The sequence below is a fragment of the Geotrypetes seraphini genome, chromosome 11 (assembly GCF_902459505.1).
Source record: "Geotrypetes seraphini chromosome 11, aGeoSer1.1, whole genome shotgun sequence".
In the NCBI taxonomy this organism is placed as follows: domain Eukaryota; kingdom Metazoa; phylum Chordata; class Amphibia; order Gymnophiona; family Dermophiidae; genus Geotrypetes; species Geotrypetes seraphini.
This window is the reverse complement of record NC_047094.1, coordinates 120,001,653-120,020,231: the sequence shown is the minus strand read 5'-3', so window position 1 is coordinate 120,020,231 and position 18,579 is coordinate 120,001,653. Positions and strand designations below refer to the sequence as shown.

At 44.2% G+C, this 18,579-nt stretch overlaps 1 protein-coding gene across 6 annotated transcripts in view; it reads left to right on the top strand.

Annotated features, from left to right (window-relative positions):
* CDH22 (cadherin 22) overlaps positions 1–18,579 on the top strand; it is a 393,963-nt gene that overhangs the window by 284,294 nt on the left and 91,090 nt on the right. For all 6 annotated transcript variants that reach the window (XR_004536472.1, XM_033914508.1, XM_033914507.1 and 3 more), the window contains one exon: positions 9,135–9,302. Coding sequence is in view for 5 of the 6 variants with exons in the window: in XM_033914508.1 (XP_033770399.1) it covers positions 9,135–9,302 (168 nt within the window). In the remaining variant the exon portion in view is untranslated. The remainder of the gene's footprint in view (positions 1–9,134; positions 9,303–18,579) is intronic.

Here is an 18,579-nt window from a genome sequence, read left to right as displayed (position 1 = left end):
TGTTATAATGTTGCTAGTCTTAAAACTGGATTTGGAGTCAGTACACATGGACCAGCACCCCCCAAAATTGCTTCCGATTCCGACTCCACAGCCCTGACGCACTTTAGAATGAATCCCTGTATGAGTTTGAGAGGATCGCTGAACGCTTCAGGTGTGTGTCTAATGCATGGACTAGCTTTCCAGAATAATCTTGCTCTTCGATCATGTTGGCATCAGGCTTTCAGCCCTGCTTTCCGCTGCCTGCTCTGGGTGATAATCGCAACTGTTGCTTGGCGTGTCCATAAAAGAAACCATACGCTTCGTGCGTGTTTAAATAGGGCGGAAAATATATGGTGTGCAGAGGAGAGAGGGCAGCCCTTAATCCCTTATGATATACTAATTACAGGGGCAATTTATTTATTTGTCAATATTTCTAGACCTGCTTCCCGGGCCACGGCAGCTTACAAAATCAATACGGTGGAGTAACATAAGCCCATGGGCTTTGCATTAGTGCTCAGAATGAAAGCATGGGCTTCCTTTCACTTTGAAAACTGGTCATGCAGGAACAGTACAGCAGACTGCTTTACCAGAAATTAAAATTTGCAGGCTGTTTTTCCTCCCTTGATCAAAATTCCCCTCCACCGCCCCCAGCCATGCCTCCTCTAAATAGGGCCAAATGTAGATGTGGAACAACATGTTTCTTTTAGTCGCACTGAGAGAAGACAACTTTCCGACAGCAGCTCAGGGATAGTTTTGTAAAGATTTTCATGTGTGTAAAATCAGTTTTCTATGCAAAAAAAAAAAAAAGAACTTTAAATTGTACAGCTGTCGATTCTATAAATTGGTGCCTTTATATAGGTGAACTGACGCAGGCAACTCGTGCTAGTTCTATGACAACATCTGGCCACCAAGATCGGGGCCGGTTCAAGAGACTGTGGCACCCTGAGTCAACGTTTGCATCATCACCCCCCCCCCCCCCCCCTGCAATCAGATATCTCTCGTTCCTTCCTTCTGGAAAGGTGAGTCACTAGCTTAGAGCACTGATGATAAAAAGTGCCAGTATCTCAGGTCAGCATCTATCCTTCTAGGAGGTTGACGGTAGACCAGATTGGGATTTTGGCACCCTTTATCACCAGCGTCCTGGTCAATAGATTGAGCTGTCCCTGACTAAGATGCCATTTATGGAACACTTAGAGTAAATCATCATAGGGGCATCTAAGTTTAGACACAACGAATACTTACGTCATGTCAATGGCAGGTGAACTTGGTCATGTCTACATGGCGCCAAGTGATGTGCGTAACTGATAGTGTTCCATAGGCTATGGACAAGCTTGATGACATGCCCATGGCCCACCTATTCTCCGCCCATCTGTACACCCTCCTGAAGTTACACACTATGGCACTCATTTTCAAAGCAAAGACAACAACGAAGGTTACCTGGGGTGTTCAATGTCTTTATTATATATCAAGACGCAACACGATCGTGTTTCAGCCGAAAGGCCTGCTTCAGGAGTCTAAAATTAAAATAACATAACTATATTCAAACTACCATAAATAATATACACCATCAATAATGGTGTAAAACATGAATTTAATCCACTAAATTCTTATTATTGTTAAAAACTAATGAACATCAATAAATGAACATTGATATTTTATCATCTTTGGACAACACCTAAATCTCTAAAGACAGATAAAATGTATTCTTGGACATTCCAATTCAATTTTTGCACGTGTTCTATGTCTAATTTTCTGAATGCCTTTGTATGAGGTGATCTATTAGTCTGCAGTTTCTGTAGCAGTCCAGCTTATTTTATTTCAAGTTTATTAGGTTTTTATCTACCGCCTATCAAGGTTATCTAAGCGTTTTGGGTCGGAATTGATTTCACAGTGCTGCCTTTTCCTGGTTAGGGCTGTCACTGTTTCAGAGGCAAATTCTCAAAACTTACCGCGTCCTTAACGATGGTCGATAAACCTGTTCCAGCTGATTTAGCGTGCATGTATTGTAGCGGCCGATTATCAAAAGGGCCTTGCCCAACTCCGCCGTGCAAATGTAGTACAACGTGGTCATTAATATTAAAATGGTAGTAAAGGGGGCTCATCAATATTCACAGGAGCTTGTGATTTCCCAAGCGCAGTGCTGGCGTTCGGGACTAAGACAAATGTTTGGTCGAAAATGTGATATAAAGACAGATGTACTGGCGGTTTGGACAATCAATGGCCTGGACGTCCAGGTAGATGATTTTCAGGGGGAAAAATATTCCAGATGTATTTTTCAAGATTGGGCATTTTACCACTGCCAACTTTGGGCATTTAGCGCCATATGTAACATAGTAACATAGTAGATGACAGCAGATAAAACCCCGAATGGTCCATCCAGTCTGCCCAACCTGATTCAATTTAAATTTTTTTTAATTTTTTCTTCTTAGCTATTTCTGGGCAAGAATCCAAAGCTCTACCCGGTACTGTGCTTGGGTTCCTACTGCCGAAATCTCCGTTTAAACCTACTCCAGCCCATCTACACCCTCCCAGCCATTGAAGCCCTCCCCAGCCCATCCTCCACCAAACGGCCATATACAGACACAGACCGTGCAAGTCTGCCCAGTAACTGGCCTAATTCAATATTTAATATTATTTTCTGATTCTAAATCTTCTGTGTTCATCCCACGCTTCTTTGAACTCCATCACCGTTTTACTCTCCACCACCTCTCTCGGGAGCGCATTCCAGGCATCCACCACCCTCTCCGTAAAGTAGAATCAGACTGAGATGTTTCATTTGATTATGCCCCTTTACAGTTCTAACCCCCCCCCTCCCCCCTTTTTACTAAACTACGCTAGCAGTTATTAATGCAGGGAGCCGCGCTGAATGCTCTGGGCGGCTCCCGACGCTCATAGAGTTCATATGAGCATCTGGAGCCGCGCATAGCATTCAGCGCGACTCCCTACGCTAATAACCGCTATCGCGGTTTGGCAAAAGGGGGGGGATAAGTGCTGGAATTTGTGTTACCACACCGAGTGTCTGGCAGTGGATGCAGCATGTGCAACGGTTGCCAAAGTAACAGCAGAGCCTGGATATCATTTTTTCATACGTTGGACGGTAAAGGGAGGAATTCTAATTCTTCAGGACACCTATTGCATGTCCCATGTCTTCCTGATTATCACAACTGTTGCTGAATTATTGCATTTTTTTTCTCTGCCTTGGAATAAGCCCTTGAAACAAATATCAGTATATTGTTTTACCTTATATGATTGGAGCGAATGTTTTTATAGTATGTTCTCAAAATGTTGTTCTGTGCCCCTCTATACAATATTCTTCTTATGTATTTAAAAACCGCAGTAGGTATAAAAAGAAGTTCAGAGGTAATTTACCTGTTTTATGAATACAGATTAGTATTTATTATAACCAGAGTTGAAGGTATGTGCTAAATTAGGATAACTAATTTTCTATAACATCAGATGGGGTTTTAGCCACTTTGCAGGATATGGTGAGGTGTGTTGAGGTGTCTTATCTTCTAAAGTTTAAATTAAGCCATGGGATACTAACTCTTGAGGTATCTTTTAGCTATTTATTTCATTTCCTAGTCCATTCTCCCCAAACAACTCAGAACGGGTTACAGGTTTAACATACATAGGGGTCCGTTTACAAAGGCGCGGTAGCGGTTTAACGGGCAGAATACCACACGTTAAACCGCCTGCAGCGCTAGTACCTAACGCCTTCATTGACGAGGCATTAGGATTTTAGGCTGCCACGGGGGTTAGCGTGTGATGAAATGTCCGACGCGCTAACCCCCGTAGCGCGCCTTGATAAAAGGAGCCCATAATTTTTGTACACGTTTATGATACAAGTTTTTTTTATCCTAACTTGATACATGCTAGGGCAGTGGTCTCAAACTCACAGTCTGGGGCCCGCCAGGCACTATTTTGCGCCCATTCTTTGCAGCGTCCTCCGGCTTCGCCCCCTGAACTCCTGCTCTTACCTTCAGATAATTACCGCAGCCTGCAGAGAGGATTGCCGGTGCTATAGCGATCCTTGCAGGCTGCCATCGTCCTCAGCAGCACATTCCCTCTGCCACGATCTTGCCCCTGACGTCAGAGGAGGGGCGGGACCTCGGCAGAGGGAACGTGCTGCGGAGGCTGATGGCAGCCTGAAAGGATTGCTACAGCACCAGTGATCCTCTCTGCAGGCTGTGGTAATTAACTGAAACTAAGACCGGGAGGCCAGGGGGGAAGCTGGAGTACGCTGCAAAGAAGGGGGGGGAACATGCAGGCCTTGGGGGGGGGGGGGAATTTATTAACTATAAGGAGTTTTACCTCATGTAAAATTGTCATTTCTTTAATAAGACATTAACTATTTTTTTTCTGCGGCCCTCCAAGTACCTACAAATCCCCAAATTGTGGCCCTGCAAAGGATTTGAGTTTGAGAACACTGTGCTAGGGGCTAATGATAAAATACAGTTTACTGGTTACAATTTGCTATGGTTGTCCTTATGATGCAAGGTTTTCAGTACAAGTTATACCTAATTCCACACACAGAAAGTTACAATGTTATCCTTATGTGACACAAACAGGCTCTGGTACCAATATACATCTTTTTGAATTCTATCGGTCAAGGGTAGGGGTTTAGGTGAAGAGGTATGTTTTTATTGCTTTTCTAAAGCTGAGGATAATTGAGTGGAATTTGATGTATATGGTTTGGGGTTGGTAAATGCTTGAAATAATTACATTTTAAATATCTTAAATGTCATCCATGGTACATGACGGCCTTTGCAAAAGAACATAAGAATAACCTTTCAAGGTCAGACTGACGGTCCATCTCGTCCAGTAGCCTGTCCTCACGGTGGCCAATCCATGTCACTAGTACCTGGCCAAAACATTTCATGCTACCGATCCAGGGCAAGCAGTGGCTTCCCCCATGTCTTTCTCAATAGCAGATTATTGACTTTTCCTCCAGGAACTTGTCCAAACTTTTCTTAAAACCAGCTACGCTATCTGCTCTTACCACATCCTCTGGCAACGCGTTCCAGAGCTTAACTATTCTCTGAGTGAAAAAAGATTTCCTCCTATTGGTTTTAAAAGTATTTCCCTGTAACTTCATCAAGTGTCCCCTAGTCTTTGTCATTTTTGACGGAGTGAAAAATTGATCCACTTGTACCCGTTCTACTCCGCTCAGGATTTTGTAGACTTCGATCATATCTCCCCTGGGTGGGTCTGGAGGTCCAGTGTTTACTAAAGTAAAATCTGGTAATCCGATGTCTATATATATTTGCATGGGGGGGGGGGGAGGGAAAACCCCTAAATCTGTTATAGCTTGTTATTCAGTTAAACTGAAAGCCCAATTTTAGGTATGCGACCAAAATTGTGTGTGCCATTTTTAGCATTTTGTTATGGAATTGGGGGGTACATTTAAAGACAAAAAATATATATATTCTTTGAACCCTCTCATTTACGAACATTTATTGCTGTGGTACTTCCTGAAATTGGCTCCCCAGTAAGCTCTACTGAGCAGGGACTGTCTCTTGAGTGTTTTAATGTACAACGCTGCATGCGCCCATCAGCATTATACAAATAAGTACAAGTATACTAGTGGTTTTGTATTAGCTGCTTTATCCCTTTCCTTTATAAAGCTGTGCCAGCCGCCATGATAACAGCTCTGGCGTTCACAGAATTCTTATGAGCGTCCTAGCTGTTACCACCGCTTAGAACTTAACGGATGTAGCGGTATATAAGAAATAAATTACATTACATTACACTGTAGCCGGCGCTAAAAATGTAAACGCAGCTTTGTAAAGGAGGAAGTATATTATGTTACCGGCTTTGGTAAAACTGCATACCTGGTCCCATTCTATAACTGAAATTAGCCCCCTCACAGTTCTGGACGAGTATTTGGTCTTTTGCTCATGTATTTTTATACATGTTTTTGCTTGATTTATTCTTTATATTTATAAATATAAAATAAAATGAAAGAAAGAAGCGAGAATGCGCCCCTTATCATTTAATAATAAAAACCTTCAAGTATTTATTTGTCATCACCAGTGAAATAACAGAAATCAAAAGGACATCAAAAACCATTTTATTCTACTTGATAGCACGTTTCTTGAAAATAAAGATGTTGTTAGCAGGACTATTTATTTAAAAGAGCTTCACAAGAGCTATTTATTGAAAATGGGGACAGGGAATAAAAGACAGCAATTGAGGGAATTGCATTTGCTAGGATTTTCTTTTTAACCTCTCTTTATCCCCGCTTTTCTCAGCTTGCATCTCATTCAGATTCTAAGAGGTGTACGTTTATTACAGAGCGACGTCCGCAAATATTTTGCTGTAACATTCATCTCGCTCTCATCCACACTTCCTGGTTGGCCTAGCCATGTGTGCAAGACCCCAAAACTGTTCTGTGCATGCGCCAGGCATGTTCCTCCCCCTTAATGCTAACAGCGCGCATAAATCTGCATGCTATTAGTTTTGAGCGTTGGGAAGGTTTTTTTCCCCCTGGCACCCATATTTTGGTTTTGAGCTTTGGCCTATCAGTGAGCAGCTGTCAGGAGAATGACACAGCACTTTCAGACTAAAGATCAAGTCGATTAAAGCTGGCACTGTTAAATCCGTCAATAGCACAGTGATCCTGCCTGCACTTGAATTTTAGATAGATTAGTGACATTCAGAAAATAAAATGGTATTGCTTACTAGATTCTTGCTAACCTGCTTTCCTGTGGTAAAACCAAACTAGTTTACATATTACATACATATTATATATTACAGATATTTTTTCTGGCCCTAGTGGGCTCACAATCAAAGTTTTATATTTGGAGCAATGGAGAGGTCCCCCCCCACCGAAAAAATAATCTGTATTGAAAAAAGAATTAGACATATAAACATTATAAAAGAGTTGTCAAGTTTTGTGAATAAAGTGCCCTCCCATCCAAACCCTGTCTCAACACTCCCCCCCCCCCCCCCCCCATGACCAAAAAAACTATTACTGCCAGACTTGGTGAACTCTTATCCAAGTCTGAAAGTGAACAAAGAAAACCCAAGGGTCACTGAAATAATCGACAGTTTTAACAGCCAACTCATCGGGAGCAATGGAGGGTTAAGTGACTGGCCCAGGGTCGCAAGGAGCCGACACGAGAAATGAACCTAATCCCCCACCCCCTGGTGCTTCTCCTCCACTTCATTAAACCATGTCCTTTCTGAAGAAGACTTTCATATGATGAGAGATGAAGACTCTGGAATTTGTTGCTGGAGAATGTGGTAAAGGCAGCTAGCTTAGCAGGGTTTAAAAAAGGTTTGGATAATTTCCTAGAAGTAAATTCCATAAGCCATAATTAAGGTATGCTTAGGGAAATCCACTGCTTATTCCTAGGATAAGCAGCATAAATTCTGTTGTACACCTTGAGATCTTGCTAGATACTTGGTACCTGGGTTGGCCACGGCTGGAAACAACGTTTCCAGGCTTGATGGACGTTCAGTCTGCCCCTTGCAGGGCAACTCTTATGTTCTTATATGATCCAAGTATAGTAAAATCAAGCTATTGTGACATCACTGATGAGGTTAGCTCTTACACATTGGTGGAATGAGGCATTATGACATCACAATCTCTTCTCTGGAATGTTGCTAATCTTTGGGTTTCTGCCAGGTACTTGGGACCTGGGTTGGTCACTGTTGGAAACATGATACTGGACTTGATGGACCTTCGGTCTGTCCCAGTATGACAACTTTTATGTTCTTATGCTCATGGGAATTTCACCAAGTGACACAAGCAACTTATAGAATGCTATCAATTGCATGGGACACATAGGCATGCCCACTAACCCCAGCCATTGGCCTTTCGGAAGTAGGAGCGCTGATGTGGCTTTGTGCTTAGGTATGCTCGTGAGCCTTTATAGCAGAGGTGCTCAAATGTCGGTCCTCAAGGGCCTCAGTTCTGGAATTTGTTGCCACAGGATGCGGTAACCACGGTTAGAATGTCTGGGGTTTGGACAAGTTCCTGGAGGAAAAGTCTGGAGGGAAGCCACCGCTTGCTCTGGGATAAATAGTATGGAATGTCACTCCTATTTGGAATGTTACATGGAATGTTACTACTATTTGGATTTTTGCCAGGCACTTGTGACCTGGAATGGCCACTGTTGGAAACAGGACACTTGGCTAGATGGACCATTGTTCTGACCCTGTATAGTTATTCTTGTGTTCTTATGTAACCCAGTCAGATTTTCTGGATTTCCCCAGTGAATATACATGAGATCTATTTGCATGCCTTCATTGTATGCAAATAGATCTCATACATGTCGGTCAGGGAAATCCTGAAAACCCAGCTGTGTTGCAGCCCCTCAAAGATCAACCTTGAGCACCTCTGCTTTATTGAATTGGCGCTAAGTGCATCTCTTTGTGGCAGTTAAAATGAGACACTAATTTATAGAGTTGCCATTTGACCACAAACATATTTTTTCAGGCTGGACACTTGTGAGAGCCCTATAAAGCGGAAATAAAGCACATCAGGAGGGGAGAGCATGCGTTATGCAACCTTGTAAGGGAGGGATGTCATAATGCCTCATTCCACCAATAAGAGCCAACCTCATCAGTGATGTCACAATGGCTCGATTGTCCTGTACTCCCCTCTGCCCTCCAACCCAGCCAACTGATTAACCGTTCCCTTTAACTGTATCCATGACATCCTGTTTGTCTGTCCTAGCTGTTTAGATTGTAAGCTCTTTCGAGCAGGGACTGTCTTCTTTGTGTCTCTGTACAGCGCTGCATACATCTGGTAGCACTATAGAAATAATTCACAGTAGTAGTGTGAAGAGTTTCAGTCTTTGGGAAGCAGAGCTGAAACTGTGATGTCATAATGCCTCATTCCACCAATAAGAGCCAACCTCATCAGTGATGTCACAATGGCTTGAGTGTCCTGTACTCCGCTTTGCCCTTCAGCCCAGCCAACAGATTAACTGTTTCCCTTAACTGTATCCATGACATCCTGTTTGTCTGTTTAGATGGTAAGCTCTTTTGAGCAGGGACTGTCTTCTCTGTGGCTCTGTACAGGGCTGCATACGTCTGGTAGTGGTATAGAAATAATTCATAGTAGTAGTAAGGAAGGATTCTGAACTAATCATTCTTTTTCGAAAGTGCACTGTTTCTGATTGGCTGCTTCCAATCCCTTTCGACAGGTGTGATCAGGACAGCCGTTGCTAATCTGGACCGAGAGACTCAGGATCGCTATGAGGTGGTCATCCAGGCGATGGACATGGCTGGCCAGATGGGTGGGTTATCGGGGTCCACCACCGTTACCATAGTGATCACAGACGTGAACGACAATCCACCCCGATTTCCTCAGAGTAAGAAACGATCTCTCTGAATGTTTTCCAAATATGGAGTCAAAAAGCGCAGCTACGAACAGGATAGATACCTTATTCAGTAGGATTAAGGTTTATTCAGCTGTGCAGAGTGATATCTGGCAACTTGGCTCCCCTTTGGATCCACACATGTGAGCTAACCTCGGTTGTATGGGGAGCAGCTCACTGGAATGGTTTAAATAACGTCAGTAACCTTAGGATTGGAAAATGTGTGCATATATGTTGAATGCATGATAATATGCAGTGCCGTAGCTAGGGTGGGAGGTGCCCCGCTGCTCCTTCCCTGATCCCCCCTGCCGTGCGTGCACCCTCCTTTTCTTCCCTCCCCTCATACCTCTTGTTCACTGCTGCGAATAACAACTTAATGCTCCTCGCGACCCCGGTGGCTCTCCCTCTGATGTCACTTCGTAGACGAACAATCTAACATGGACAGACAGACACGACATATAGGGTTGGGGGATGCAGAACCCAAGGCGAGAGGAGTTGGGAGTCGAAAGCACTCTCAAAGAGGTGGACTGACATTTATAGAGGGTCCCTGCTCGGATGAGCTTACAGTCTAACTTGGACAGACAGACACGACATATAGGGTTGGGGGATGCAGAACCCAAGGTGAGAGGAGTTAGGAGTCGAAAGCACTCTCAAAGAGGTGGACTGACATTTATAGAGGGTCCCTGCTCGGATGAGCTTACAGTCTAACTTGGACAGACAGACATGACATATAGGGTTGGGGGATGCAAAACCCAAGGCGAGAGGAGTTAGGAGTCGAAAGCACTCTCAAAAAGGTGGACTGACATTTATAGACGGTCCCTGCTCGGATGAGCTTACAGTCTAACTTGGACAGACAGACATGACATATAGGGTTGGGGGATGCAAAACCCAAGGCGAGAGGAGTTAGGAGTCGAAAGCACTCTCAAAAAGGTGGACTGACATTTATAGAGGGTCCCTGCTCGGATGAGCTTACAGTCTAACTTGGACAGACAGACATGACATATAGGGTTAAGGATGCAGAACCCAAGGTGAGAAGAGTTAGGAGTCGAAAGCACTCTCAAAGAGGTGGGCTGACATTTTTAGAGGGTCCCTGCTCGGATGAGCTTACAGTCTAACTTGGACAGACAGACATGACATATAGGGTTGGGGGATGCAGAACCCAAGGCGAGAGGAGTTAGGAGTCAAAAGCACTCTCAAAGAGGTGGACTGACATTTAAAGAGGGTCCCTGCTCGGATGAGCTTACAGTCTAACTTGGACAGACAGACATGACATATAGGGTTGGGGGATGCAAAACCTAAGGCGAGAGGAGTTAGGAGTCGAAAGCACTCTCAAAAAGTTGGACTGACATTTATAGAGGGTCCCTGCTCGGATGAGCTTACAGTCTAACTTGGACAGACAGACATGACATATAGGGTTAAGGATGCAGAACCCAAGGTGAGAAGAGTTAGGAGTCGAAAGCACTCTCAAAGAGGTGGGCTGACATTTATAGAGGGTCCCTGCTCGGATGAGCTTACAGTCTAACTTGGACAGACAGACATGACATGTAGGGTTGGGGGATGCAGAACCCAAGGCGAGAGGAGTTAGGAGTCGAAAGCACTCTCAAAGAGGTGGACTGACATTTATAGAGGGTCCCTGCTCGGATGAGCTTACAGTCTAACTTGGACAGACAGACATGACATATAGGGTTGGGGGATGCAAAACCCAAGGCGAGAGGAGTTAGGAGTCGAAAGCACTCTCGAAGAGGTGGGTTTTTAACTGGGCCTTGAACACTGCCAGAGATGTAGGGATTCGGGCAGCTTGTTGCAAGCATAAGGTGCAGCAAGGTAGAAGGGACGGAATATGGAGTTGGCAGTTGAACAGAAGGGCACAGATAGGAAGGACATACCAGCTAAGTGGAGCTCACGGGAGTGGGGGGGAGGGAATTATAGAGGGAGATAAGTGAAGAGAGATAGTGAAGGGCAGCTGAGTGAGTGCATTTGTAGGTCAGAAAGAGGAATTTAAATTGTTTTCGGAAACAGAGAAGTGACTTTAGGAGAGGGGTAACTTAAGTATATCAACTTACCCGGAATACAAGTCGTGCAGCTGAATTCTGGCCAGATTGGAGGGGAGCGAGATGGCTAAGTGGAAGGCCTGAGAGTGGAGGGCATGGATAAGTGTTTTGCTAGAGTGCTCAGAGGGGAAAGGTCGGATTTTAGTAATACTGTATTATATAGGAACAAGCGGCAGGATTTACCGATATGTTGTATCTGGCCGGTGAAGGAGAGAGAGGAGTCAAAGAAGACAACCAGATTATGAGCAGACAAAACAGGAAGGATGAGAGTGTTGTCCGCAGAGATGGAGAATGAGGGAAGCCTGTAGAGAGTTACCCCCTGCCCCTCAAATTCTACATATGGCGTCAAATCTTGGCACCATTTAAAGAATGCCCTCCTATATCCTATATAATAAAACGCTAGCCGCGCATGCGCACTCCTATCTGCGTGTTCTGTATGTCTGTGGCCGCAGGAGTGCGCATGCGTGCTTACTATGTCACCAGCCGCCGATCAACTCCACAAGCCGGGACTGCAGCCAGCTGCAGATCTCCGTTCCTCCAGCAGGGGGGGGGGGGATTGTCTCGGAGAGGGATCGCGGCCGCTCAGCGCCCCCACCGAGGAGCCCAGCAACTTTCCGCCCCAGCTCTTAAACTGACCCCGCCGCCTGGGGAGGAGGGAGAGGGCTGAGGCTGTCCCGCTGGCAGCATGGCCCCGATCCCACTGCCGAGCTCCGGAGCGAAGAAGCCGTGGTCCGGCCCGCTGAGAGGGAGAGCAGCGCTGGCACCGGGGAGGGGGGACACACGAGGGCTCTGTCGCCAGCTCAGCTCGGCCGCTCCGTCTCTGCCGGGGCTAACAGCAGCAGCCCCCGAAGCTCCTCAACAGCCTGTCCGTCCCACCCCCTCGAGAAGGGCTGAAAAGCTGGCCTTGCGCGCTCTGCAAACAACTGCCGAGCAGAGGCAATTTGCTTTCTTCCTCAGATTTCTCTCAATGGCGCTTTTGTAATGTTGCACAGAAGCCCTACGCAAAAGAAATGGCAGTTTTCTTCCCATTTAAGGCTCCTTTTACGAAGCCGCGGTAGCGGTTTAACGGGCGTAATAGCACGCGCTAAACCGCCGGACGCGCTAGCCGCTACTGCCTTCTCTTGAGCAGGCGGTAGTTTTTCGGCTAGCGTAGGGGTAGCGCGTGATTAAAAGTCGCGCGCATTAAAGCCGCTACTGCGGCTTCGTAAAAGAAGCCCTTAGTGTACAGTAGTTTACTCATTTATATTCTACCTAATTAATTAAGTGGATACCGAAAATCACATGCAAAATCATAAAATAATAATTTATTTTTCTATACCGCCTAATAAGCAGTTCATAGCGGTTTACACAGTAGGTACTCAGCATACAATATAATAATAACATCATACATAATAAAATTCTAAGTAACTAATACAAGCATTCAAACTAATGAATAAGGAAAACACAATATAAACTAAAATAAGTATAGGTAAAAAGATTAAAAGTACATTATAACTACATAATAATATGAAAATCAGTAATGTATATTATATTGTCTAAATAAGTGGGTTTTAAGATCTTTTCGAAATTGATAGTAAATAAGAAATGGAGAAACAAGAAGATTCAAACATGAACTCATTAATCCTGCTTGGAATGCTAAGGTCCTATCCAATAATTTTTTGTAACGACATGCATTTGCTCAAGGAAAATAAAACCAACTAGATCTACGGAAATTTTTCTTAGAAATAATAAAAAAAACTAAAATGAGAAACAAGGTAAGCCGGCGCTAAGCCAAATAAAACTTTAAAACATGCATCCAAATTTAAATAGCACTCTAGCCTCAAATGGTAGCCAATGAAGCTTCTGATAATATATGCTGATATGATCGTGTTTTTTCAGATTAAAAATCAAACGAAAAGCTGTATTTTGTATGATTTTTAGTCAGCTAGTAGTTATTTTATACGATCCCAGATAAATAACATTACAATAATCCAGAATTGAAAGGATTGAAGACTGGATCAGGATTTTAAATGATATAAAATCAAAATATTTCCTAATAGTACGCAGTTTGCAGAGGACAATAAAACATCTCTTAACCAGAGAATCTGTATGGGCCTTAAAAGATAAGGACCGATCTAAAATAACCCCTAAAATTTTCAGCTTAGGAGATATCGAATAAGATTGACCATTTAAAAGTAAAGTTGTTTCAGTCATTTTTGCATTAGGACTAGCTAGAAAGAATTTTGATTTGCCCGGATTTAATGAGCTCTCCTTATTTGAAAGATTGACCCCCCCCCAACCCCAGCAGTAGTACCATAAGACTACCACTAGTGGTCAGCGCCATTATTCTGAGCCCTGTCAACACCAAGACAAGAGCAGAAAGAAATGTTCTTGCCCAATACTACCAGAGAATGTTAAGATAAGTGAAGGAATAGTTGATGATTATGGAGTTTCAAATTTCTTATAAAATTTGATATACTGCCGTAGAGAAAGTCCATCGAGGCAGTTTACAATCAAATAAATAAATAAATAAAAAATCAGAAATATACCTGAAAAGAACTACAATAAGAAACAGGAAATAAAACCCCAACACTAAAGGATATTTGCAGCCCAAGAGAACAATTTCTATGTACGAAAGAAGAGCAGGACTTGGGGGTGATCGTGTCTGACAATCTTAAGGTAAAAAAGGTAAAAAAGGTGGCGGTCAAAGCCAGAAGGATGCTCACGTGCCTAGGGAGAGGATGGCCAGTAGGAAAAAGGAGGTGATAGTGCCATTGTATAAGTCTCTGGGGAGGCCTGTTTGGGTGCAATTCTGGGGACCCGCGTCTTCAAAATAGGATGGAGTCAGTCCAGAGAGCTGCTACAAAATTGGTTGGTGTAATATGGTAAGCGAGAGCAATTTACAAGATAGTATGGCGCAGGACCTGCGTACATTGGAATGCTGGTCCTCAACCTGGCAGCTGGGCTTCAATGCTGGGAAGTGTAAGGTCATGCACCTAGGTAGCAGAAACCCGTGCAGAACCTTGAACGGGGAGACCTTGACCAGGACTTCAGCGGAACGAGATTTAGGAGTAATCATTAGTGCAGACATGAAATCTGCCAATCAGGTGGAGAAGGCTTCCTCAAGGGCAAGGCAGATGCTGGGTTGCATCTGTAGAAGTTTCGTCAGCAGAAAGCCTGCTGTCATAATGCCATTGTACAGGACCATGGTGAGACCTCATCTGGAATACTGCGTGCAATTCTGGAAGCCACATTACCGCAAAGAAGTGCAGAGGGTTGAGTCGGTCCAAAGGATGGCCACCAGAATGGTCTCAGGGCTTAAAGGTCTCTCGTACGAAGCAAGACTAAACAATTTGCAGCTCTACACTCTCGAGGAACGCAGGGAGAGGGGAGACATGATTGAGACGTTTAAATACGTCACCGGACGTATAGAAGTGGAAGATAACATTTTCCTTCTCAGAGGCCCCTCAACCACAAGGGGGCACCCGCTCAAACTCAAGGGCGGGAAATTTCACGGCGACACCAGGAAGTATTTCTTCATGGAGCGAGTGATTGATCAATGGAACAAGCTTCCGGTACAGGTAATCGAGGCCAGCAGCGTGCCAGATTTTAAGAATAAATGGGACGCCCATGTGGGATCCCTACGTGGGTCAGGGCAAAACATTGGCTAATCTTAAGGGGAGGGTCTATAGAGTGGGCAGACTTGATGGGCCTTGGCCCTTTTCTGCCGTCATCTTTCTATGTTTCTATAAAGTATACGGGGACAGATTTATAGACCTCAAGAAAGGGGGAAGAGAGGGGATACGATAGAAAAGTTTAAATATCTCTGTGGCATTAATGTACAGGAGGTGAACCTTTTTCAAATGAAGGAAAACTATTGTAATTCGCGGCGGCAGCGAAGAGAGCAAACAGGATGTTGGGCATGATTAAAAACGGGATCACGAGTAGATCGGAAGAAGTCATAATGCCACTTTATGGAGCAATGGTCAGACCACACTTAGAATACTGTGTCCAACACTGGTCTCCTTACCTCAAGAAGGATATAACTATGTTGGAGAAGGTGCAAAGGCGAGCCACGAAACTAGTCAAAGGAATGAAAAATTTGAGCTACGAAGAACGCCTCAGGAAACTGGGACTGTTCACACTCGAGAGGAGAAGACTGAGAGGCGATTTGATAGAGACTTTTAAAATATTAAAAGGATTGGATGAAATAGACCAAGAAGCAGCATTACTAACATTTTCAGATGTGACACGGACAAGAGGTCACAGCCTGAAACTGGGTGGCAGCAGGTTCAGGACGAATGCCAGGAAGTTCTGTTTCTTACAACGAGTGGTGGGCGCTTGGAATTCTCTTCCTGTGGATGTTGTGGCGGAGACTACTCATCGGGGTTTCAAGCACAAGTTGGATATGCACCTTCTTGCAAATCATATTGAGGGATACGGTAATTTCAGGTTTTCATAATAGAGAACCTAAATGGGCCACCGCGTGAGCGGAGCGCCGGACTTGATGGACCTCGGTCTGATCCGGTGAAGGCATTTCTTATGTTCTTATGATTGTCCAGCTCTCTTCGGTGTGAACCGCCTAGAAGTCGTCTGATTATGGCAGTATAAAAGAATAAAGTTATGTTATGTTATGACATAGGATGAAGTTAAGAGGCGATAGGCTCAGGAGTAATTTCAGGAAATATTTATAGAAAGGGTGGGGGTAGAAGCATGGAATAGTCTCCCGGTAGAGGTCAATGGAGAACTAGCATCACATAGAAATAGCGTTTCCAGTGATGCCTTGTGATACTTCAGCTTTAGACTCCTGAGGCAGGCCCCACGCCTGAATCAGAACTCGAGTCACATTCTCATGGAAATGATAACATTTCTTTCTGGGACCACCACTGTAGTTTGCCAGTTATATTATAAATTCCCGACTACCAGTGCATGTAACTCCCTGCACCCTCCAAATTTTGAAATGCTTGCTCAGCACCAAGGATCCACTTACCTTCTAAGCTGAAGACCCAAAAATAGTCCCCCCTCATCGCTCGAATTTCTAGTCACTGCCCAGACCGTGCTCCGTTAAGAAATACGAGCAATGGCACTTAAATTCTATCTAGTCCTAGCTCAAGCAATAGTTAATAGGAAGGCTAGAAATTTAAAATAAATAAATAATGGCTGCAGTGCTCAAACAGCAGCTGTACTGTTTTTATCAAACACTTGATCATGCTGCAATGATTCATCTGGCAACATATTTCTGATGACGAATCAGCATTAAGCATTGTTCAGAGTTCCAGTCTACAATGTTCTGGCTTAGATGATTTTAACAGCTTATCTCAGAATCTTGCTGAACAATGATCTTGCTTTTTTTTTCCTCACCTCTGAATTTTTTGGGGCATCCTCCCCCTCGCACACTGCTGTTCACAGCTCCAGCTTAGCTCTTACACTCTAGACCAGGGGTAGAGAACGCCGGTCCTCGAGAGCCGTATTCCAGTCGGGTTTTCAGGATTTCCCCAATGAATATGCATGAGATCTATTTGCATGCACTGCTTTCAATACATATTCATTGGGGAAATCCTGAAAACCCGACTGGAATACGGCTCTCGAGGACCAGAATTCCCTACCCCTGCTCTAGACGGTATACTGTTCATGACCATGTACTGTGCTCACACTTGGAGAAAGGAGGGTTTTCCCAGAACATGCTATCCACAGTTCTCTGTGAAAGACTAGGTAGGAGGGGCCAGTGTCCAGCAAAGGCATGGACTCTGTGACAGACGAGTTAAGAGGAATCAACCTCTAGGAAGGGCATGGGATTTGTGATAGACTAGGTAGGAGGGCCAGCCTCTAGCAAGGATGTAGACTCTAGACAAGGTAGGAGGGGCCAGCTTCTAGAAGGGTATGAACTCTGTGATAGTCTAGGTAGGAGGGGCCAGCCTCTAGCAAGAATGTGTAGACTCTAGACAAGGTAGGAGGGGCCAGCTTCTAGCAAGGGTATGTGATAGTCTAGGTAGGAGGGGCCAGCCTCTAGCAAGGATGTAGACTCTAGACAAGGTAGGAGGGGCCAGCTTCTAGCAAGGGTATGAACTCTGTGATAGTCTAGGTAGGAGGGGCCAGCCTCTAGCAAGAATGTGTAGACTCTAGACAAGGTAGGAGGGGCCAGCTTCTAGCAAGGGTATGAACTCTGTAATAGTCTAGGTAGGAGGGGCCAGCCTCTAGCAAGGATGTAGACTCTAGAGAAGGTAGGAGGGGCTAGCTTCTAGCAAGGGTATGAACTCTGTGATAGTCTAGGTAGGAGGGGCCAGCCTCTAGCAAGGATGTAGACTCTAGACAAGGTAGGACGGACCAACCTCTAGCAAGGGCATGGGATTTGTGATAGACTAGATATATTTATTTAAAACACTTGTAGCCCGCATCTATGCGGATAACAACAATACATACATAATTAAAACAACAATGCATACATAATAAAACAGAGCATAGCAGATTATTAAAATAACAACATACAATAAACAGCTTATATGAGTATACCTTAAAATAAAAAGCCAAGCAATTTCAAGATTACAAAGCAACCAAATTTGAATAGGCAAGTCGAAAAAAATAGGCTTTCAAACGTTTCCGAAATGCAAAAATATCAGAGGTCAGACAGATAGAATCTGGAGAGTTCCATAGTGATGGTCCAGCTACTTGGAACATCCGTGATCAAGATTAGGGAACTGTATCATACAGAAAGCTCACTGTGCAATACGGTTCCCCAACCTTGTATACGCAGAAAGTTTGGTTTTCATTTATGGCTTGTTGCTTACCTATTTTGGACTCTTCATGCAGGCGATTTAGCCGAAACACAATCTGTGTCAAGTCCATTTGCCAGATGTTCTTATGATTGAGAAGACTGTTTCATGCACGGTTTTAATTATCGGTTGATATTAAAGTGGGTTTCGAAGACGAGGCTCGCTCTGCTCTTTTCCATTGGTGCAGCGGTGACGGTTTTACACATGAAGATAAAAGGGTGGAGTTAGTGTGTTCTGGTCAAGGGGGGTCCACTATCTGTATATTCTCGGATGTATAGGTGTTGATATTTGATGCATTTTTACCTAGTTTCTATATTGGCCTGGATATGCCAAAAACAGATAAAACCTGGAGCTTTTGGGCCAAACATGTAAGCTACAACTAGACATCAATATTTGCCATCTGTACATCTACAGAGTAAGGCAACAAAAGTAACCCCCCCCCCCTAAGGTTTTTTGCTATTTTCTCAGCAG